Source organism: Xiphias gladius, chromosome 21 (assembly GCF_016859285.1).
Source record: "Xiphias gladius isolate SHS-SW01 ecotype Sanya breed wild chromosome 21, ASM1685928v1, whole genome shotgun sequence".
Lineage (NCBI taxonomy): Eukaryota > Metazoa > Chordata > Actinopteri > Istiophoriformes > Xiphiidae > Xiphias > Xiphias gladius.
The window spans coordinates 13,364,119-13,388,040 of NC_053420.1; the positions used below are offsets into that span (position 1 = coordinate 13,364,119).

At 40.0% G+C, this 23,922-nt stretch overlaps 1 protein-coding gene across 2 annotated transcripts in view; it reads right to left on the minus strand.

The window, feature by feature from the left end:
• Nucleotides 1–23,922, minus strand: part of vgll4b (vestigial-like family member 4b) — a 43,165-nt gene that overhangs the window by 5,915 nt on the left and 13,328 nt on the right. Inside the window, exons 1-4 of one of the 2 annotated variants that reach the window (XM_040115540.1) lie at nucleotides 19,570–19,658; nucleotides 12,041–12,275; nucleotides 1,247–1,514; nucleotides 702–819 (exon numbers count right to left, since the gene is read on the minus strand). In XM_040115540.1, coding sequence (XP_039971474.1) covers nucleotides 702–819; nucleotides 1,247–1,514; nucleotides 12,041–12,275; nucleotides 19,570–19,651 — 703 coding nt within the window. In that variant the 5' untranslated portion in view covers nucleotides 19,652–19,658. Of the gene's footprint in view, nucleotides 1–701; nucleotides 820–1,246; nucleotides 1,515–12,040; nucleotides 12,276–19,569; nucleotides 19,659–23,922 lie in introns of those variants that run through there. The other variant, XM_040115541.1, reaches the window with a different exon arrangement.

Below are 23,922 nucleotides of genomic sequence, written 5' to 3' on the forward strand. Positions count from 1 at the left end.
AATGAAATGAGAAACATCTCTCAAGCTCACTTGTGTAATGGGCAGTGGGTTATTTATTGCCTAACATCAGTTTAAACATCAGTAATATGCATTTTAGGTCAATGGAAAAATACTAGCTCCAACATCTAATTCACTTTTTCATTGCAGTTTTTCAATATTAAATAACCGTTTTAAATTTCACTGTTAACCTCAATGAGATCATAGGGATTTCACTAGGATCATAAAAACAGCCACATTAAAGTTATCAACCCACAGAAAACATGACTGACACTCACAGACAGGACGAATAAAACAGATGTGTTTGGCTGAGGCCTCAAGTGATTTTAAGAGATAACAGACAAGGCAGTAGCTCCATCACAACAACTGATGTGCTATAAACAGAAACGCTGAGCCTCGCTGACAGAAAATTAGGACGATTTTTTTTAGCATCACTACTTATATAAGTCAGTATGAATGTGGAGAGTATGAGCTGCTTTGTTTGCTCTGGAGGGCGATTTGCTCTTGCAGAGGTTTCCCACAAACTGCACTGGATGGGAAATTACTTTGTTTCCAAAATTATAATTAATTATTGAGATATCATGTTCGCCCGTCAATGCTCCTTAAACCCAAGTTCTGAAAAAAATATTACTAATATGACGGAATATCGACAACTAGGACACATACATACAGATATCCAATTGCATTTGCATGAATGCACTCACTGTTGATTCTCCTGTAATTGTTAGTGAGGCTTGAGCAGCCGTTGTGGGAGACTGGACAGTGAGACAGGTTGCAGTTGCGGTTGTTGGCTGGGGCGCATGTGATCACAGATGGACGATTCTGTAACACAAAGACAAAAATTCAACGTTACGGGTACATTGAAACCAACCCCAAAATCCACTCTTAAGATTGCTAGTCAACAATAAGACAAGACCTGTTAAGAGAAGGTGCAACAAGAGTAAATAAAAAGAGAACGGAATTAGAAATGCAGAGAAACGTGGCAAATATTACAGTAAAGATACAGTCCAGAAGGAGACTTGAAGTTTGAGGGAGACGGAATGATTCAGTTACCTGGGGTTACCAGGGTTTTAAAACGTTTTTTGCTAACTAGCCAAACAGGAAATTTGTACTCTCGACCAACCAAGGAGCTAGGCTGATGAACGCACATTACTCACATCATGAGGGGGACCCAACAGAGTTGAGGATTTACCCGTCAATTTGTGAAAAGATGGAGTCAGTGTTAAGGCCAAAGAAACGTGCATATTACCTGCTGACGTTCCACGGCGCTGACTGTGTGCGGCACTGTGGTCATAGCTGCTGTGCTGCCACGTGCAGACTCCACCATGCTGTTTTTGGTGAGTGCCAGTGGCTGGTCCATACCGGCTAAGCTGGCCAGATGGTGATGGTGGTGGTGGGCGTGGCTGTACAGGTGGTTGCTGTGGACTCCCAGACCGCTGGGCACCACCACACGTTCGATGGGGCTCCGGCTCCGGTCCTTAGAGACGGGAGAACTTCGGTAGTCTCCATTAGGTTTCCTGGGAAATAGAGGGCAACAGAGCTACATTAATTTACACAAGGCACAAGAATTTAATGTCTACTCTATTAGGGGCTGGGGTGCATCAGCATTATAATGACTATGAATCCCTATTAAGCTTCCGACAATTCTATGTCACAAAAATATAGTTCTTTACTTAAAAAAAAAAAAAGAGAAAATTTGATAAGAAATTAGTCAGACGTGGAGTTATAAAAAATCTGATGATTGAAGTACCCAAAAGTACCCAAAACCTTGGTGTGAGGGATGAGCTCAAAAGAAAACAAGATGAGTATGGAAGTGGAAACGTACAAAATGGACAGAGAAAATGATGAGCACTAGGGAGACAAAGAGAGAGGTGAAAAAGGGGTTCAGAGCCAGAGAGAGAATGAGATGAGAGCAAAAAGAGAGAAGATAAACAAAAGGACAATTGTAAATGGGGTTCTGTGTCAAACACTGCAGGACCAACAGATGCTATTAATACAGACCTCATACATACACTCTTACTTTTCAAATTGCTGGAGGGATTGATAAGACTATTTTGTAAAATCTGACACACATTTACTCTCTTTGCTAGGAAGGAGAAAGGAACACTAAGATTATCCAACATGGATGGACTACAAACTTATCCCAGCACAGAGAGGGAAAAGGGCATGAAGTTCAAAGCTCTAAAGTGGTTTCCTTAGTACGCAAACCAAGTTTATCTCTCTAGTGAACCTACAGCCAGCTGCACTCACTGTAGTCAGATGAAAAACTGGAAAATCCTTCAGTGTTAACACAACATAGATGCAAGCTGAGGATTTGTCTCTAGCTGCATCTCACTGTCAATGTTTGATTAAATCTGCCAAAGCTGTCGTTGACATCTTTATGTTTTTTACATTTTCTTTCCCTTGACTTCTATTTCACAACACATTGTCACACCCATGAGCTGAATACTAAATGTGAAAAAAGGTAGGCTGGCCACAAACTTTCCATATGAAAAAGAATTACCACAAAGAAATCCTGCTCTCTCCAAACTGTGAGCTCATATTTTAATCATTGAAAAAGCAGAGATAAGGATAAGGGATTAAAGTAACAACAGTTAAACACAACACAGATTCTGGCCTCTTTTTTTCCCAGCTCCCAGCTCTGATGATAATGACTTTAATATGTAGAGAAGTTATTGTGCCTGATACTGGTCAAACTTGCTCATAGTTTAACAGGTAGCAATTATTTTGCTCAGTGCGTCAAATGTGGTCTGTGTGTTCGACTGTGTATTACACCCTTCCTGCAGCTCCACTCCCCTCCTACAATTTGAGGCCCAGTTACAGGGAGCAAGATTAACTGTACTAGCCTCTCACTATCTCTTCTCTTCTCTCCAATTCCATGCACCCACAATCTTACACACATCCATTCACAAATCAACACATATACACTGACTTCCTCCTTTCTACACTGATATACACGCTATACATAGACAATGAAGCCTCAGCTGGGAGAAAGCAAATAAATTTACTTTAAGTAAACTGCAGTCAAAAATGGTGGACAGAACACAACATGAAATTCTGTCTTTTCTTCACCAGATACCGTGTGGAGGCATTTCCCAACCATGTGAAAAAATCTGAATGATAATACACGGTCGACTCAAGGAAAAAAAGCTGCAGCAGCCCTTTTAAGGTTTGTGTGGATGCAAAACAACAAGTTCAAGCAAACAGTTGTAGATCCATGTGACCAGGCAACCTGACTGCTGGGTCAAGCATCTGGAGCCCACAACACTGTCTTCCACAAACAAATAGTCCCCACAGCATACAGAGAGGGGGGACGAAAAGCTGAGGAGGGGTGGGCAGGGGGGAGCTGCATGTGAATGGTCCGGACCTCTAGGATAAGAAAGAGTGAGGTTGGTAGTTTCCTTGGTTTGTGCCGACAGCTTACATTAGCAGGGACCCCCTCTCTTTTTCTCTCTCTTTGTCTTTCTTTCTTCTTTTTCTCTCAGAATCGACAGCAAACTTCCTGAGGGTTAAAGAGGGAAAGACTTGGCAGTTCTTACGTAAATCCTGGCCGACAGCTCACCAACAAGCTTTTATGTTTTCCCATAGTGGCATTAATTTTCAGTTTCCTTCTTTATCGAATAGTCACAAAAAAAATAAATACTTTGTGGAGTTAATCACATAATAATTGGGTCATAATAATCACAAAAGTGTGCTCAAGTGAATATATTGTTTAAATTATTGCTAAAGGAAATGCCAACTTAAAATCAAATGATACAAACCAAAGTCCTCCTGTATAACTCTGTTATCTTCAGTTATAAACAAACCTCGATTAGCTAAAAGGCAAAATGATAAACCCCCCCCCCCAGCAGCTGGGTCTTGAGTTAGGCTGTGGAAGTTGTTTCAAACTTTAATCATTGCCAAAGAGCAGGCACGCCCACATCCTCACACAAGAGGGGCCTTCGCAGGAGCCAGTGAACGGGATCAACAAATCCAACCAATGAATGGCATAGCTGTCGAATCCACCACCGCCCCCACCTTCCCCTCGCCTGATTGCCCACCAAACCCCGGACCACAATTCATGCCAGGGATCAGGCATTCAAAACCCACTCTGTGTCTTTGTCTCTCTTACTCACCTCTCAATTATCGTTAGGGTCGCAGCTGGGCAAAGTGGGAGAGGATGGAAAGGGCTGACGGCGAGGGCTACACATAAGAGATGTGCATGGGGGTGGTAACAAGGGCTAGAGCTGAAGAGAGAGGGTTGCCAGGTCTGGGGTTAGAGGAGAGGATGAGAGCTAAAAGTGGGAGACAGAGGGAAACACCCTTTGAAACGTAAATAACTCTGAGATTTGCCACCTACAAGGGGTATGGGGAGAGAAACTCATTAAAAAAATAGGCAAGGGGAGTGAAGATGGTGGGAAAAAGACAGGGGGAGAGGTTGGGGATGCAGCTCAAACTCATTTCACAATAAATGTTCACCGGGTTACTAATCACTTTTGGACTGAGCACCAATATGGAGGAAAACACCACACAGCAGTGTAAAGGAGCTCCAACTTAATAATGGATGGAGAGAAAGCAGTCAGTTACACATAAACCAAGTGAGTTCCTATTACCAGCCTTTTGACTGCAGGCTTCTCATTTATAGCCCAAACTGTTGTTTTTAGCCTGCTGAAGTGACTATCCTGGCAGACTTTACCAGTTGTGGCTAAATAACATTTCTTCCATAAGTTCAAGTTTTCAAAAAAAAAAAAAGTCAGCCCCATCCGCGGTCTCAAATTGGCTGAATATTGGTGAGTCCCAATATTTTGCAGGTAAAATCAATAGGACTAAAATATTCAACCAGACTGAACCTCTTCAGATTGCAAAAGCAGTCTATAGCAGGGAGCGAATGCATCTTGATCCTTTTGACACTTGGATAAAGACAGTTTTCTAAATAGAGACATCATTCTGTAGCATTGTGATTTTTTTTTTTTTTTAAAAAGACTGAACTTTCTTTTTGATGCTCAGAAGTCCAAGAGATTAGTGGGTATTACAATTCCCAAATGATCTAGATGATGTGCCATGTTTAACCTGTCAGCAACTTGCTAGGTAGCTTGTAGATGAGTGTAAACGACTTGTGAGCTGTAATCAGAATCAGTTCATTCTAAGTCAAGAGTTTTCTGATACAAACTAATGTGTAATCTTAATGGAATATGTAAATTGTAATGCATCTGATTGGTGAATGTGGTCCCTATAGATTATAAATATTAATCAACAACACAGTGGTGTTTCTGCCATCTCAACAAAAGCTGGTTACAGATCTGGGTTGATTCTTGGTAGATTTTAGGGTGTATTTTTGATTGAGCTTCACAAACATGAACACATTGGAACGCATACCACTAAAATACCACATTTTGATAAATATTTGTTCATCACAGTTCTCGTTTGGTTTAACCATTTGTTTTACTCATTCTAACTTGATTTGCGAGACGTACTGTATCTCAACACGTCAGAAAACTCTAAAAATGTTATGTTGAAATCATTTGGAACACTAAAAAAAACTTGAGAGTAATTTATATATTGGATACACTGTGGAGCACTTCTCCTTTGAATGTGATTACATAAGTACAAAGAGAGAGAGAGAGCTAATACTTTATCAGCAACATTTTTTCTTTTTCAGTTGAAAATGGGAACTGTGTGACTGACATCGGAATGGATAGCTTGACACAATGAAATAGGGAGTCAATCTATTTGATTCTATTTTACTAGAGTCTGGGTTATGTGCAGTCTGGCATTAGTGGTAGACACTGTGGTGGGCACTCACTGAAAGATCCCTTAATTTAAAACCCAGGGAGTCCAACCCTCAATACATAAATGATATAGTCATATATCTTGAACAATATTACACTAGTCTGATCTGTCATTAAAGTGCTGCCTTTTAAGTAACCAGTCACATGACACCCTGTCTTCAAGTTAACCTCAAGTTAAAGAGCATGGCTGTGATCATGTGTTTGTATGACTTAAAAGACTAAAAAAAAAAAAAAAAAAAAAAAAAAAAGTTGTAGGTTTGTAATATTGTAAAATGTAAATACTTGTTATTTGTTCTTGCTGGCTTAACAATCAGCTTTTTATGTGCTAACTTGCCTAATTGCCACAATGGGAAACTAAATATAAGAAATATAAACAAATGAACCGAGGACTTTAGAAGTATGGTTTAGTTTTCAAAAGTGAGCCAGATCTAGCTCTTTAGTAGACTGCCAATTTGGTGAGTTCGCTATATTTTACTTTGAGGCAAAGATACAGGAGCTATAAAAGGTGGAGGCTTTTTCTCACAATTGTCCTCCAGTGTCTTCAGAGAAAACCTCACTACAAATCTTTGGTGGGCAGAGATTCATATCCTACTCCTTTAAGAAATAAATAAAGAAAGAGAAAGAAGAGAGAGAGAGATATACACACAGGAAACATCTGGGAAGAATCAGGGTGAAGAGAGAAGAAGATGACAAAAAAGAAAAAAAACAGAGAAGGAGGATGAAGGCTCAACCACAGGTTACAACCAGGCCCAAGCCCTGCGAGGTCTGCAGAAACCCACAAAATGGACACACACACACGGACACACACACAGACACACGCGGACAAACACACACACACACACACACAGAGAGAGAGAGAAATTGAGCCACGGGGCTTACCCAGGCTATGTACATAAAGCATACAAACATCTCAACACAGTTTAATCTGCTCAATCCAGGCTGTAGTGGTGGGACTCAGCAGACGTTAGCAATAATATTTGCATCCTTAGAACAGAATAGTAAAAGCCCGGAGGGGTTACACACCTTAACAGGTATAATTTACATACCAATATTGTTATAAACAAAGTAATCTTCAACATGCAATATAAAATATTTCATAAAATTAATTAAAACGCTATGTTAAATCTTAAAATATGCCTACCTAAAGCAAGTAAGACACACCTTCCACACCATGTTCAAACAGATCTCAACATAGCCATTTGAAATCTTTCAGATTTTCACTCATGCAGTAATACTGATAGAAATCAAGCACATATTTGCCAGTTAACTGACTGTAGAGAAAGAGAGCTGAAGAAAATCCTTTGTTATCAAAGCTGTGAAGGATCGTATATGAGAGCAACCACAACAAGAAGGCAAAGAAAACATGCCAACATACAGACAGATGCACACACTGAAAAAAAACACTTGCGTGCTCCCCCTCCTTCCCTCACATGCTCACACACTACATAAATAGTCCCATGTAAAACAAGAGGGTAACAATGACTTCACCAGCCTTGTCCATGCGCACAAACATTTACTCACACACACGCACACACACGTTCACTCACACACACACACTTACACACACGTACATGTACACACAGACACACATTCGCTCTCTCTCTCACACACACACACACACACAAACGCACACACGTACATGTACACACACAGACACACACACACACACACACACACACACACACACACACACACACACACACACACACACAGAAAGAAACTCTTCCTCTCTCTTATTTTCTCCCCATTTGGCCTCTGGAGAAACTTCCATGAGAACAACTTACTGATGAAGTTCCCAGTAAAAAGCAGCTGCAGTTTCTGTATGCTACAGTACTTACTGCAGCAACCTGACTAACTTGGATTTTGCTTTTATGTCCTACTGTAGCCTTACCTTTCAGAATAATATAGCATGAATGTGAGAGAAAGATTACATACTACTAAAAGTACCTAGCTTCATTTTGAAACCTCTGAATCACTGTGCATGTGTCCCATCTTTTCGGTAATTCAAATAATGAAGTGAGAAGAAATGGCAATTCAGCCGGATTATTAGGCTAACGAACATGACCAAGAACAAGCAGACTGTGAAAAATGAACAATTGCTCCAAGCAATGACTATCAGGCATCGTTTGGTGAAAATCTTAAACTCGTCGGGTTCATTACAATTACACTTTGTAATTATGTTATTGGAAAGTTACAGACCACAACAATTCAAAGTATATAAAAAATACATATAAATATGGTGCAATGAAGGATAATAAATTCTTAATTCTGATTTACTCCCCAGCTTTACATCTGAGAAAAATCCCACTGAGTAACATGCAACCTGGCTGCTGCAAATACACTTTCCCCAATTAAAAGCCTATACAAAACCTTGCTCTCTGACTGGCTCTTATTTTTAAGGAGGAATGAAACAGCTGAGCAAGAGGACTTTTATACTCGCGGGTCTGCAACTATAGAGTGGCTGCAGAGTGGCGGGCAGGCGAGCAGGCAGCAGCAAGCTTCCAGCCCGCAGGCTCCAGTGGACAGGATAAGGCTTCTTTGTTCAAGACTCCTCCTACTCCTCAGAGAAAATGAGAACTTAGCCCCTGCTGCCCGACAAGGAGCCCACTCACCACACACACACACACACACACACACACACACACACACACACACACACACACGCATGTATAGACAGCACACAGAAAGACACATGTGCATACCTGCACAAACACATGCCGACTCGCTGCAGACATACACATCATATCCACGTATCAGCCTGCCACTAGGACTGCCAATATTTCCAATTAAACTTTTATGTGCAGAATTTACTGTGCCATAAACTTTTCTGTATTGCATTACTGAATTTAAATTGACTTCACAGAAGAAAAAAAACCCTTAAAACACTTAAGTCTTCTGAGAAAAATATACTCACAACCACATTCTTAAATATACAGGCTGTTAACAAAAGCAAAATCTGTTCATTTATCTTTTCTGTTAATACTGTCCAACATAAAAAAAGAAGAAGCTTGAGTTGGTTCAGAGTTTTCTTTCTCTCACCCCAGTTATACCTCCCCCTGACTTCAAATTATTGCGATTGGACAACAAAGGAAACCTGAGCTTCCACCTTCATGGCACTGCGCCACGGCTAAGGTGTCAGGTGTCTGTCTGTGTCAACACTTACCGAAAATATGACTGAGCTTATGGACAAAATGCAGCCAATGACAAGAAACTCATTTAGGACACACATTATTTAGCAACTAATACAGTCAGCACACATGAAAACTGCCATTCAAGCAAAACAGAGAAAAAAACTTTTTTGAAAAGGAGGAGAATGAACACAAAAATGTCTAAACATGACATAGTCAACGTTGAGCAGAGCAATCAGTGAAGACAAAAAACAAGTTACACAGACAGCAAAATCCAACAGCTAGAATGGTGTTAGATAACCATCTGAACCGTGTGTGTGTGTGTGTGTGTGTGTGTGTGTGTGTGTGTGTGTGTGTGTGTGTATGTGTGTGGTGGAGGGTTGCAGGGGTTCTTTTTCTGGTTTACTGTCTAACTTTTTCCCAAGAACTAGGTCCATCATTTTCAAATTACACCTAATCACTGTTCCTACAATTGACAGATTAGTTAAATAAAGCAGAAAGCTCATGTATGTTAAATAGAGACGATTCAACTGTGAAGTGCCCTACATTGTTTTCTTTTACCGCTATTTTTAGCTTAACTTTTTCTGAAACAACAACCGATAATTCTCCACTTTGTGTAATCACTGTTCTTTGGACAGGCAAAACAGCTCAAACAAGGAGGAAAACTTTTCAGAGGCTGACTCTGACTGCAGGATTCAACAAGTCACTCAGCAGTTCCCTTGGTCAGGAAAAGAATGCCCTGAGAGAAACCTCAAATTAAATGACTACAATAAGACACCTTTAGGATGGCCCTGAGGCAAATAGGTTTCCAGGATTAAAAAAATACCCTTATGAAGCTTCATGAACTAGAAAGCCCTGAATTTGGCTTCAAGTTCCAGCAAGTCAACTAGCAATTGACTTTTCTTGGGTAGAGATTAACCTACAGCACCGAGAGTCAAATGACTTCAAGGTCATAATTAAAATGAAGATTAAATAAAGGGATTATGGCTTATCACGGGTTACTTCTAGGAAATAATCATGGTACAATGAGCAGTTTAAAAAGCCTTAACCGTCACAGACGAAGTTGCATCAGTTTCATTTTTACAAAACCTAACAACTGCAACACCAACTGAAAGCTGATATGACAATAAGGCCCATTGTACTTTGGCACACCAATTTACAAAATAAAATCCAACTTGTGATACAGGATAGGAGAATTTGCTTATCAGTGTATGCAGAAGTTAACCTCATGGTGCATGAAAAATATCTCACAGAGAGCGAAAAACAACTGAGAGAACAGAACAATACAGCGAGTGGGAAGATGGATTTACTGCCTGGTTTGACTGCAGAGTATAATGTTAATTCTCCCACCACTGACACATCCATAACAGAAAACAAGATGACTCTGCACAAATGTCACAACGTGCAAGCTAATCCTTTGTTATGTGAGCCCAGAGGGTCACAAGATGAAGGAACAAAGACCCTTCCCCTTGTGCCACTAGAACAGCTTGATTTAACAGTCATAGATTCCTGTCTGTAACACAATTTATCCCTGCCCTGTCACACAGGTAAGTGAAGATATACAATTTTAGTGTGGAAACACATTGAGTAAAAGCCATTAACACACTGCGAAAAAACAAAACAAAACTGAATTCTCCAAGGATGTGGTGATTTATGCTTATCTAAATGCTGCTCGGTACATTCCAAACAACCATTGCTTCACCAATAATCGCAAAATACACTACTACTGGTAGAGCTTTGAGATGTGACTGGAAAGTAGTTTATTTGGCTATATTGTAGAGTTTTAGAACATACTGATCATACAGCTCATTGGCAGAGGAGTGGATTATACTGCAGGGAATATTTGAGAAACTTCAATGGAAACCAGCAATTCAACTCCGGTTCGCCAGAGCAATCCCTTTTTATTTTATGAGTACAGCTGCAAACTTTTCAGATTTAACTTTTAAGTCTAAAGGTGGTAAGTGTTTGATACTCAGAGGAATTATGTGGAGTGTTCTTCCAACAGTGATTTAAATTCAACTATTCGCTTAAGATTTTTTTTTTTCACATGTGCAAAGTTCATGTGCCAGCATAAACAAATGACAATGTGTGCTACATGTACATAGACACATGCATCTGTTTGTGTGCACATGCTTAACTACATAAAGACACTGCAAGTAACTTTTCTGTACTCTTAATCCAGGACTTCCAGTGTCTCCATGGTACCATCTACAGTGTTCCATTGTGTCACCTCGCAGCCATGTGGGTGACAAACAGGTGACTGTGATGAAATGAAGTGATATAAAAACAACACCAACCATTAATTCTGGATATTATCTGTGTCTTCAGCAACAAGCTCTATTGCTAAGAGCTAGCATACATGAAAAACAGCACAGCTCTACCTAGCACTTCCTTGACTGTCTCTGCAATAAATAGCAATGGCCGGGGTCCCATGACTGACTCATTCAAACTGAGAGAGAGAGAGATAGAAAGAGAGACAGAGACAGAGAGAAAGAGAGAGAGAGAGACAGAGAGAGAGACAGAGAGAAAGAGGGACAGAGCTCTGACACCACTGCCCCCGGCCCCAGTAGTCCTTCACCACCAATCAGTGCTCCAGAATCTCTGGAATCTCTGGAAGTGGGAATGTGGGAACGTTGGAGATGTGAGTAATCTTTCTGTTGTGCAGTCCCTGTTTCCAAGCTTCCAAAGATCTGCAGCTATAAGGAGAACACTGCGGAGCCAGCTAAACCTGGCGTAGCCCCCTGGAGTCCAAACTGGGACTTCTGAGAAAGCCTGCCTGTGCACAGCTTGACGAAGCGAGGAGCCCGCAAACACATGGCCAACAGAAACACTTGCACACACAAGTAAAAAATGACTTCTTTTAAAAACAGTGAGTTTTCTGAGTATGTATATGCAACCTCTAGGAAGCAGGGTGGCTTCTTCATGGGCTACAGTGTGTATTTTTGTGTGAAAGAGAGAGACAGATGGACAGAAGAGAGAGGTTCCGTGATAGAAAATTAGAGATCCATATTTTTTTTTACTAGCATCTTAGAAAATGAGTATGTAGAAAATAACTCTATTTCAAGGTCTTTATAATGGATTTGATTAGAATGCGTGCAAGCTCCTGTTCAATCATGCAACTATGAATGATTGTGTCTAAATACTCACAGCTGTGCAGCAAACAGTCGGCTCATCTTTGCCACATGCTCATTGTCGTCCATGTCACTGTCCCCCTGGTCCCCATTCAGCTTCCTCTTGGTAGGGCTGATGGGGGGAGGACCTGTCCTGTGGCTGGAAATGGAGGAGGAAGATGAGGAGGAGGATGATGAAGAGGAGGATGATGAGGAGGATGAGGATAGGGACAAGGACTGGAGCCTGGGGTCCCCCCTCAGAGCTGCTTCACCTGAGATGGGAGGACAGCAACGGAAAAAGACAAAGGAGAGATAGAGTTTTTAGTAATGTTGAAACTCTAAAGCACTAGAACAAGAAGAAAAAAGAACTGTGTTTTTATACTATTAATATTCATTAAGATTGTAAAACAATAGTTGACCATAGTTTTGCAAACATTACTGAGACTGAACTGACAGTTGTGTAAGCACAAGAGTTGACAGCAACTTTCGAACAGGGTGAATAGCCATAAATGGAAATTATGGTAATTAGTCAAAATTATGGTATTTTCAAGTAGAAGGCAACTGTTTTATTGCCACTTTAAACATACTGACCACAAAAACTACTTCATGACAGTGTTGTACTGTACAGTCTGTATTTCAGCTCAAACTTTGGATTTTGTTGACATACAGTTTGCTGAGAGAGGCACAAACCTCTGGCATAAGCAGAGGACTATCTGGTTATGGATGTTTTGGAAGAAATAGTTGTGGATGGGTTCTGCATATGTGTGTGTGGTGTGAACTATTTCTCTCTCTGTGTCTGACTCTCTCTGCTTCCCTCCAGTCCCTGGTACAGAAGGCCTACAGAGTCATCAGTGAGTGGGAGTAAGAGCAAAAGAGAACCAGGAAAACTACCACTGGCTCTGTCTCAGCATGGGGACTTTCCACTGCTTCAGCCTCATGTATCTGTCTGACTTTTCCCAAACAAAACATAAAGCCTAGACTAAAACTGCCATTACAACTCACAGCTTTCTCTATGACTACCCCAATGCCAAGAAACAAGTTATTAACATTAGACACCAATCCCCTGCCATGCAACACCAACTGGTTGCTCCTTCTTCTTTTCAAATTATTTTATATTAAAACTCATATTAAACTATAGTGTTATTACATTTTGGAGAATTATTTATCCTGCATTTATGTTGCAGTCTAAAATAAACAATTTAGAAAGGCAGTCATACATAAACCAAAGGCAAAAAAGTGGCAAAGAATCTGCTGCACATTGCTCATTTTTTTAGCTTTGGTTCATTCTGGGGATTTAAATAAACCATGTTTATATTGAATATTTATAAAGTGATAGATTTGAGAAATTTAAAAAATTTCTACAACCTGGATGAAAACTGGACTTTAAATACTATTAGCGACATATTACTGCACTACTATGTTTACTGCAAACGTTTTCTGAGCTTTCTTAATCAAATGAGGAAATTACCTGTAAACTACAGTGGACAGTATCCTTTTAAGAGGGAAACACAACAACTTTTGGGTGATTGAGGTCATAAAATCTGGGTACAAACCAGTTTTAAACCGATCTGAAAACAATTACATCATTAAGTCATTCAGAAGGCAGTAGCACGTACACACAAACACACACGAAAGGCTTTGTCATGTAATAAAATGTGTTCTCTATTCAACCAATGTTCCCCATGTATGTTTAGTTTTAGCATGGCCTCTGCAACACAGCAGCAGCTCCTCCCCTCTCTCTCTGGCATGTTCCTGCTTTCCCCAGTGTGTACCATGGCAACAAGGATGACATCATTGTTTTTGGCAGGACAGAGGGGTGGGAATAAAAGAAGGGAGACTGTCACACCACATGGTCCAATCAGGATCCAGGACACCCAACAGCTTATTAGAGGTACAGAAGTGAAGCGCTTAACAGGAGGTGAATCTGTGAGTGTTTCCCCTGCAAACAACTAAGACATTTGACCCTTATGCAGTCAAACCCTGTTGACCCAACTGCTCAACTGAACATTACACTCAGTTGGCAGTTAGGTACACCTATCTAAAACTAACCCAGCCAGGCAATTAATCCTACAATCATAAAGGTTATGATGTTCAGTTCACATGTTGACAGGTTTAGAGCGTTGATGTTGAGACTTTCAATAATAAAATGTGTGCATTAGTGTTTCTGAATAGTAAAATGTAACAGAATATGATATTTGCACAGCAGCAGGCACAATTAAGTACAGATATAGGGAGAAAGACAGAATGACAATGCTACAAAGGTCCAACACAATTTGTGCAATTTTCTGCAATTTACACCTCAAATCAAGAGAGATTGGAACAAGGAAAGAAGGTAAGTACTCACACGATCACTAAAAAGACGACAGGCTCTGACACACATTAGAAAATGTGCTGCAGATTATACCGTATGTATGAGAAATAATGAAGAAATTACTTAAAGTAACGCAGTTTACAGGCATACAGTATCTATTCTACATATATATTCGGTAGATGAAGAACCCTGCAATATTTTTTTTTCTTTTATTGTTAAACCACCAGACAATCCGTAGAAGTAGGGCTGTATCACAGGAGTAAAACCACTCTCTCCTTACCCCTCTCAGCTCTCTCAGTTCATTAGGTCCTCATGATCAAAGCCTATTTGTCTTGACAGAACTTCAAACAGCTTGGAGTCAGATGGTGAGATTGGATTACAAATGGAGGCGAACCTGTCAATTTCCCTCTCTTTTTCCCTTGTTCCCCCTTTTGGATACTTAAAGATGAGCCATAGCATGTTCTCTTCTTCTCAGAAATGAAGCTAAATTATTATTTTTGGCTGAGTCTCTCAGTAACCTGAACTTGGCCCTCTGGGTTGCCCTTATTTTTTAAGTCCATGGAGCTTTTAGGCTTTAAATACTCAGAAGGACAAACAAAAAAGCTCTTCCACAGAAGTTCTTGACTGTATGATGTGATGTGATATCTCCGGGTGCTAGATTGGTTTGATCTCTGACAGAGAGAGGAAGGGAGGGCAAGACAAGCAGAAAGAGAAGGACAGAGGCTGAAAAAAAGTACATTGCTTTGAGGAAGTTTTCAATCTTGTTTATTTTGCCCTGCTCAGCAGCAAAAAGGGAGTAAGCATTCCCATGCAAACCTGACTATCAGGCCTACAACTGGTAGTAGCTTTACAGAGAGAAGAAGGGAGAAACATATTGACCACTGTCCTTCTCTTTCTGACCATTGAGAAAGAGAAGGACAGAGTGCTAAAACACTGCAGATCGGTCAAATAGTAGATATTCTCTAACAGAGTCTGAGAGCAAATCAACAGCCAAGAAACATAATTTCCAAAAATATAATCACAGTTTTATGTGGTAGGGAAACAAAATGACTTGAAATTAAATGGAAGCAATCAGTTAGTGTGGTATTGCAGGGAATTGGAGCCTAAAGTTAGCATTTGTTTACAGTGCTGCCCATGTAGGCAATTTGGGGTTGTTGGTGAGCAAATCAATGAACTTTTTAAATCAGTTATTAAAAAAATGTTTATGCAATATTTGATCCTTTGTATGTTATACTGATGCCCAAAGCAACCTCTGCTGCTTCAGAAGGCAGAGATTCAGTTTTTCATTCTACACTTCAACATGAGAAATGGTTTGACTCCAGCCCTTCTTTGCTGCCATGCTAACAGGCATCAGTATTATTGGATGTCAGCACTTCAATCATTCATGACTTCACTACTGCTGGTACATATATATAGACACGCACACATCATAATTACCCACATATGTTCAAAGCTTGCCAGTTTCCTATGGCATATCAGGCACTCGACTTTTTGGGGGTCATCTTCACAAATCGGGAAGTTATTCCAGACGCTTGACTTTTTCGACATCTTGCTAGCGTCGTTGTAACTTGTGATGCTGTCGCGTGGTCACATGTCACTGTCCCAGTTCAGTGCTGGTAACGTTAGGTGAGAGCTGTGACACACAAATCTATCACTTATATTAAATGTCCTTGTCTGAGAATAACTAATAATAATTAGAATAATAATGAAATTAATAATAATAATGAATAATGTTGGATTGCTATTTCTTATTTCATGGCCTATTTGGGATTTTTGTGTTAATGCATATATAATAATAAATAATATCTAATAAATAATATCTAAATATTTTTTAAAACCATGCATCATTCAAATACCGATTTGGATTACCATGCTAACAGTAAAAGCTTTGAAGCTTTGAGGCATTTGGGTCAACCCTAAGATATGTATATGTATATATATATATATAAATACACACAAACACACACACACACACACACACACACACATATATATATATACACATGTGATTATTCTAAACCCTGAACTGAGATTAGTTAAGTGATAGACAGAGAATGTAATAGGGCCAGGCCGATAAGAAAGAGCAGATACTGTAGATGAACGACACTTATCTCTTATATCAACCAAACTTTGTCAGTCAAATTGAAGCTGAGAATTAGTGTTACTTTAACACGACTAAGACGCCTAGAATTACTATCAACCTTTCAGTTTATTATAGCAAATAAACACCAAAGTATCTGTCAATTAATCCACCTAAAAAACAAAACCACCAATGAAACTGTCTCATTTATTTTATTTTATTTTTTGCTTTTTACAGCATCGACAAGATGCTTGCTGTATGTCACTTTACATTTTTCCAAATATCTGCCTGATCCTCAAAAAAAACATTAAACCTTAGATTACTGGAGAGGTAAGGATAGTACAAACTATTAGGGCTATAGTCAACCAAAGACAATCTTTGTTGACTAAAATCGTACCTACTCTTCAACCAATCAACTGGTTGCGGGGAAAAAAAATCTGCACATTATCTCTAGATTAAATTTAATCGGTCACAGTGCACTGGTAGCTGGCTAATGCACTGGCTAATAAGGGTACCTGATAGCCTTATTAGCCTAAAAAAATTATAAATCTCAACACCCCCCATTTTCACAGGTAGTCTGTCCCTCCCACAGCCACAGTATATAATGGATTAATCTTAGAAAGTTATTGATGTAGCACTTTTCTCCTTATGAAAGTAACACCGGCAACTGTCTGACCAATTACAATTTGGTCAGAGAGGAGCTTATCGACCAACCAATCCACCAGGAGACTACAGCCCAAAAAAAAACTATCCACTTTAGTGCACGTATTACTTTAATATGGTTATTCAAAGGCATCAGATTGTATAGTGTGTATGTTTGATTGTGTCACGATATATATATAAAGGTAAGTGTTTTGAAAAATGCTAAAACACCTAACACTTGATCAGGGTGTGTGTGCACATGTATGAGATAACTGGTTAAGTGTCACATCTGCACTTTCTGATAAATGTTGATGATGACAGAGGTGTGAGTGTTCAGAATAGAAATAAAGCTCTAAGGACAGTGTATCAGTATATATGACCATGGATGTATGTGTTTGTCAGGGAATGTATTTAAGTATGAGTGCTCGTGCATACAATAAGTCAGCGTACCCATAATATCACAAAGCTCCTCCAGCCCCTTCTTGGCACGACATGTTTTAACATGAAGGGATTTTCTTTAACTCCTGTTACTGATTGGCCCTTTTCCCTGTTATTTTAAACTTTGTTTTCTTATCATGAGGCACATGGAGCCAGATTTTAGCTCAGTCAGCTAAAAACAACACTCACAAAAAACCCAGAAAACAAATAAATGGGCTAATCCCATAGAGATGAGCTTCTAGAGACAGAAATAAAACATTGTGTCTAAATTCATCATGTCAAAGAGACACCCAGAGGATATACAAGTGTAAAAATACCACTAAAAAGCAGTCCCCCTCCCCTCTTCACTCCTGTAATTTTCTTCACTGAGATATACAGGATGAAACCTGAGAAAGATGAAGCTTTGAAGAGACACAGACCCCCCCCAAAATTGGCTTCAATCCCAGGCCAGTGGGATCTTATCTGTTGCACCATCACTGAGCAGAAGGGTGAGCTTTAAGAAAACTGTCACTAAAATTTCACAGGAATGGCATGTGTACTCAAACTGCTGAGCAAAACTCTCAAAGGGACATGCCTAAAAGCTAGACTCTTACGTGTTGTTTTCCAAACAGGTATTAAAATAAAACACTGTTGATAGAGGCTTTAATCACATCCCCAAACACTGAAAAAAAAGCATAGTGTCCTTCTGCTGCTAGTAGTTTCAGTAGGAGTCAGCCTCAACACAGTAACTCATCTCTGTATTTATCACATTGAAGCTACATCCCTTTATGCATCTCTTAATGTACAGCAGAGAGGGACAGATGAGAGAAGAAGAGTCTGTTCATCTGTCAGCCATGAAAATGCTTTCCTTTTGTCTTGTTGCAGCTTTTGTAATTTGTATAAATCTATTCTAAAGATGGAGATTAGTCATTAATCAATACCTTGAACAACTCATTACTATTTACAATCCTAACATTTTCCTACCAGGTCCTGAGCGCGGTCTCTTACAAAAAAAAAGACAGAATTTGCTGCAGTTCATGTGCAAATCTGAAAATCTCAACTGGACTTCGGCTGTACAACTGCAGACATACATGTGAAGTTAAAAATGTTTTGTCTATGCTGACTGAGTTGCATGCAGCAGTGGGAGCCAGGGACAGGACAGAGGAAGAAACTTGCATTTAGCCCCCAGAAGGACTGGATGATATTACATCGCCCGACATGTGAGCAGTAGGAGCAAAGGAGAGGAGGGGAGTTACACTACTCCAAAGTCAGACACTTTTCAAAATATATGGAAGCTCCTGCTCTGTGTGTTTCATGACATAACATGAAATCCCACACAGCTAATGCTAGAAATAACTCAAGCCGACAGAGAAAAGAGAAATCCCAGCTCATATCAAAAAGACACAGAACATTTTTTTCCAATGCAATGTCTTGTTTGTTTTACTGGATTACAGACACAAAACTACTCACTGTGTCAATCCTGGACGCTTTGTGATATTTGCGGTCAAATGTTTGCCTTTAGTTGAATCCCATTCTGACAGTTAGGAATGCAAAGGGTGATATGATTAATAGAGAGCAGAGAATCAGAATAGCTGAGCAACTAGATATAAAGATTGAGTCAGCCATAGGAGGAGAGCCATGAAATTCACACATGGCTTACGGACTGTTATTTCAGCCTTTGATCTCAATCATTGGCCAAGTCTGCCGTTTGGGAAGCAGTCAATAATACAGATAATGCTAAGAGAGGCTAATAAACACACTTTCAGATAACGAGTAAGCAGTTAGAAATGAAAATCGAAGCTAACGTTCCTAGCGGTTATAACGTTAACCAGGCTCCTTGGAAAAATAACGTACGTTGGCATTAAGTCCACACTGTTGAAAAGTTATAACCAGTTTAAGTCGAGGAGAAATTCAATTACCTAACATATAGTTATTAAAACAAGCACATTTCCCCGCTTGGCTCGGGGAGAGCAAAAGGTTAGCAAAGTAACCGGAGCGAAAAATCCGATCAACAACGTCGCTAACGTTAACTCACAGCCTAACGGTAGCGGCCACCTCCAAGTTTTAAAGACAACCGTAATAACGCCCACAATCAGCCCAAACATTTCCCCTTTACCTTCATAGCAGAGAATGCCAATGTTGTTGTTCATTTTGTCCAGATACTGGTAGTTCAACAGGTCCATTTTCGTTAGTAGCATTTATCGGGTTTCTTACAAAAAAAAAAAAAAAAAAAAAAAAAAAAAAAAGACCAGCTTTTTTTTTTCCTTCTCCGCTCAAGCGACGGTCAAAAAGCTAAAGGCCCAGCCTCCAACTTTAGTTTTCTAGAAAACCCCTTAATAAAATAAAAACCCGCTGAGAGTATGGAAACCGGATTCCCCCAGTTATTCTAATGAGTATAGGACACCTTTTTTTTTTTTCTTTTTCTTTCTTTTTTTTTTTTTAGAAATACGGGTATATGTATCGCGGTGATAAAGAGCAAAAAAAAAAAACAAGAGTAGCGTCAGTTCTCCTCACAGCCAGCTGTAAGTCGACTGCACTGACACGCAGGCTATGCTTGGTATGACTCCTATGGTGCACCAGTGGTTTCCTCTGCTGCTGAGAGGGGCGCACTGGGCATGCTCGCTAAATCCCTTGAGCGCCTCAAATATCAGGGATGTTTTACGCGCAAGATCGGCCCCCTCCGGACGCATCCCGAGAGAGAGCGGGGGAGCTGCAGTAATCCCGTATTGCGTTTTTAAGGGGGATACAATACGGTTAAAAAAAAGTATCACAAGTCCCGGTGCTGCACTTTCCGCCAAAAGATATTAAACAGATTCTTGAGGTACAACAGACGCACCTCAAGTCCCTCTACGAATGCAGAAGTGATAACTGAGGAGATTAAAGGTGCCATAAAATATGTTAAGGTTTCCATAACGTTATCACGGGGTTGGAGGGAATCACCGACAGGAATATTGTAGTGATAGGGCAGAGGCTATAAAGTTCGACAATTCAGTATGGGAATGATGCAGTGATGGTCTGTAGATAGGGCAGCAGGGAGATGAGAAAAATAAATTGGAAAAACGAAAAAAAGACAGAGAGAAGGAGCAGGAAAAACGTTAAAGTCGTAGGAAGGACAGAGACAAAAAAGGAGCCAGGAGGGTAAGTAAGCTTCTCTTTATGCTTCCTGTTTCTGTTTATAAGCCATTTATTTTCATTGACTAAAAGATTAATCCAAAAAAAATCGTCGGATTAATTGATAAAGGTAGTGTATACACTCCAAATGCAATGTGAGAAAAAAACTTCTAAACTGCCTGTAGTTATTCTACTACTGGAAGGAAAAACAGGCTTCACTGTGTTGATCTCTAATGGATGGAGTTGTTCAAGGACCAGTGAGGTCTCCCGCACTTCCAGAGTGGTTCGATTCTGCCCCCTGGTGCCTGAGAAGGGCAGGAGCCAGGATCTGTCCTCAGAAACGGGACTGATGTGGAAAAAGCAGGGGGCAAAGGGAAGGAAAAAGAGGAGACGAACAGGATGTGAATGTGACCGTCATCGCATTACATGGTTTGCGTGGAAAGAAAGGAAAGCAACTTCCTCAGGGTATCTGACTGAGAGTATAATAAGCATGGTGTGGCTGTGCTTTGGAGCGTGAGTTTACACGCAAAACACACATTTGGCATGGGCATGTTTTCATGTGACACATAACCCGCAAACACAAAGACCTGTAAAATTAGCAACATCATGAAAGGTTCAGAAAAAATACTAAATACCTGTGAGCTGCTACGAACTCAATAGGTACAAATGACCCAGTTTTGGAGTCGAAATGAAATTTATTTTCAATGCAACAGAAAAAAAAACAAAAAAAATAAAAACAACAGCACAGTAAATATGGCAAAGGAAAGCTTCATTAGTAGCCTCTTTCCAGTCTTGAACCCCAACTCTCAGCCTTGGTAAGAAACCGAAAGGAAGAGATAATGCTGTCAAGCAGGTGGATTTACTTTCCTGTCCTGAATTGGTTTTAATCTCCACGCAGATTGAAACCACTGTAGAATACATTTATCAACAGACTGGCTGGGCCCAGTCACCCCGCAGTCACGGCTGCTTCGCTGACCTCTGCCTCACTAAACAGGCCTCTCGTAACTTCTAGACACCGCTCAAAACTGGATTAACAGACTAATTACAGGGGACTTTAGCCCCTGTCTTTCACCACCTCTCTCATGCACATAAACAAGCCACAAGTATAACACAAACACAGTACATGTGCATCCATATTAAAAAAAAAAACAAACCTCATACAGCCACTCTACACTGCTCCACAAAAACATAATTATAGGCCCTTCTTTCTTGTACACACACGTACACACAAAGGCCTCTCCCCTCCTCCCCCCTGACCTCCTCCTCTCACGATGGCTCAGAACTAAGGAACATGGTTCTCGTCTCACTGGACGGCCATTGTTTCCAGTTTCAGATGCAACAAGTTCAGCTGAGTTCAGACAGAGAGTCCATTCAGTGCCACTGATGCTACCACAGCTGGTGCTTCATGTTACAACACAGGCTTAAACTACATAAATGTGCATCCAACAAGTAAGAGGCCTGAAACTGAACCTTGCTGACTATTGCTCAGCTTATATTGTACTAGTGTGTGGTAACCCACAAAAAGTTGTTTCATTATTAAATAGGGTAAGGTTGAAAGGTTTTTTTAAAGGGCAAAACAATTCAAATTACGGTACCTTTTAGGAAATCTAAATATCAGGGCGAGAAGGGTGTCTTGTATTTAGGCTACACGTACCTCAGTAAGAAAAAAATGGTTTTAATTTACAACTTTGATCAGCATCCACAGGCAGTGAGCTAGTGCCAGAGTAAAAACCGAGAGCGACGGGACACAAAATTTGAAAGGTTCAGCACAGCAGATCTTTCACACACTTTTGCTCAGCGGCAGCTGATTGAAGTTTCTACGGCAAGATAAAAACTTAATGGCTCTCCAAAACCTTCTTGGAGTATTAAGACTGTCAAAAATAACTGAAACGTGACATCCAGCGCTTTGTTTCCTTCATTGTGTCATTTTCCTTTTTCTTCCGGACTTTGTGGCTTTCATGCAGTAAATTAGAAAACTCAGTGATAGACCAAGGATGATTGCAACCTTGTACTCTAAAAACTCTATTAAACTCTCTATGCTAATTAAATACTGATGTTATCATCATAAATCAAATGACCATGCAATTTTAACATTTATCATTATCATCATCATCATCATCATCATCATTATTATTTGTTCTACAAAGTGCCTCATGTCCTATTTAACACTTAATCAAGAGTTAGTTTTGGGAATGTTTGTACCTCCTGCATACATCAATCTAGCGTATTCCCTGTGGCGACTGCTTTCACTTTAACATACACATGTGTGTTGCAGTTACCCCAAAAAAACCTGACTTAGAATTTACATACAAAGGCAAACAAGCTCTCTAACACAGTGTCTTTGTTCTGGCCTGGCAGGCTGTAAGATTGAATAAGTATACTAAGGAGATTAATGGTTACACAACAAATTGGTGAAATTCCACCTCTTTCTTCCATAGGGAAAAGTTCTTACGCATAACTTAGCCTACTGTGGTATAAATCTTCTCTCCCCGCTGTTTCCCCAGCTTGTTTTATTCAGCATGACTCAGAAGTGTCAAAGTGAAGAGCTCGCTGTGAGGGCCGAGGACCGATGACCAATAGTGATGTCAGCTATAGGAAAAGGCAGGCTGTGGTATTGTCCTTGCTAGTGAAATATAAGCATCTACTTGATGAAATACAAAAATTTTTGCGGAAAAAGCATAATTGCCTGCACACTAAATCTTAATTATACCAACGAATAATAATTATTGTTATAATTAATAGACATGAACTGGTTTATAAAATCTCCATCCTTACGAAATAAGTTATGCGTAAAGTGAGAACCCGATAATCAGGTTTGAATAATGCTCAGCAATAATTTACCTTAGTTTCTAGCTCAGTTTGGTAAATGATTCACAAGTACGGCCGCCCATACACCCATCATTCATTCAGTGGAACCCATCATGCTTGCCTTCCTCTCATCACCCCCCTTACTCCCTGCCTGTTTATTTATTTGTCTAATCTATCAGGACAAGGCATCGCCAGATCTAGTTAATCTCCTGCGGTGTCGTGTGTCTCTTTCTGAACAGGTCTGGGCTTCTCCAGGGAGAGGGTGTGTCTGATAACCACTCCGCACAGGCCAGGTGGTGATTCATCCTAATGCTTTACTAACACGCTCCAGCACTGTGTCACAAACACCGGCGGAGTGAAAGACCGAAGGGTGATAGTAGACTGTAAAAAAAACAACAACAAAAAAGTTGACTTCATTTTAGCTTTCTCACCTTTCCTGCTGTCTAGCTTGATTTCAGTCTCACTGTTTATTTACTTATCTTATGAAATGATGTTTATACCTTGTTGAAAAGCGATAAGGGAAGAAAAACTTTGGCCTTAAACTTGAGTA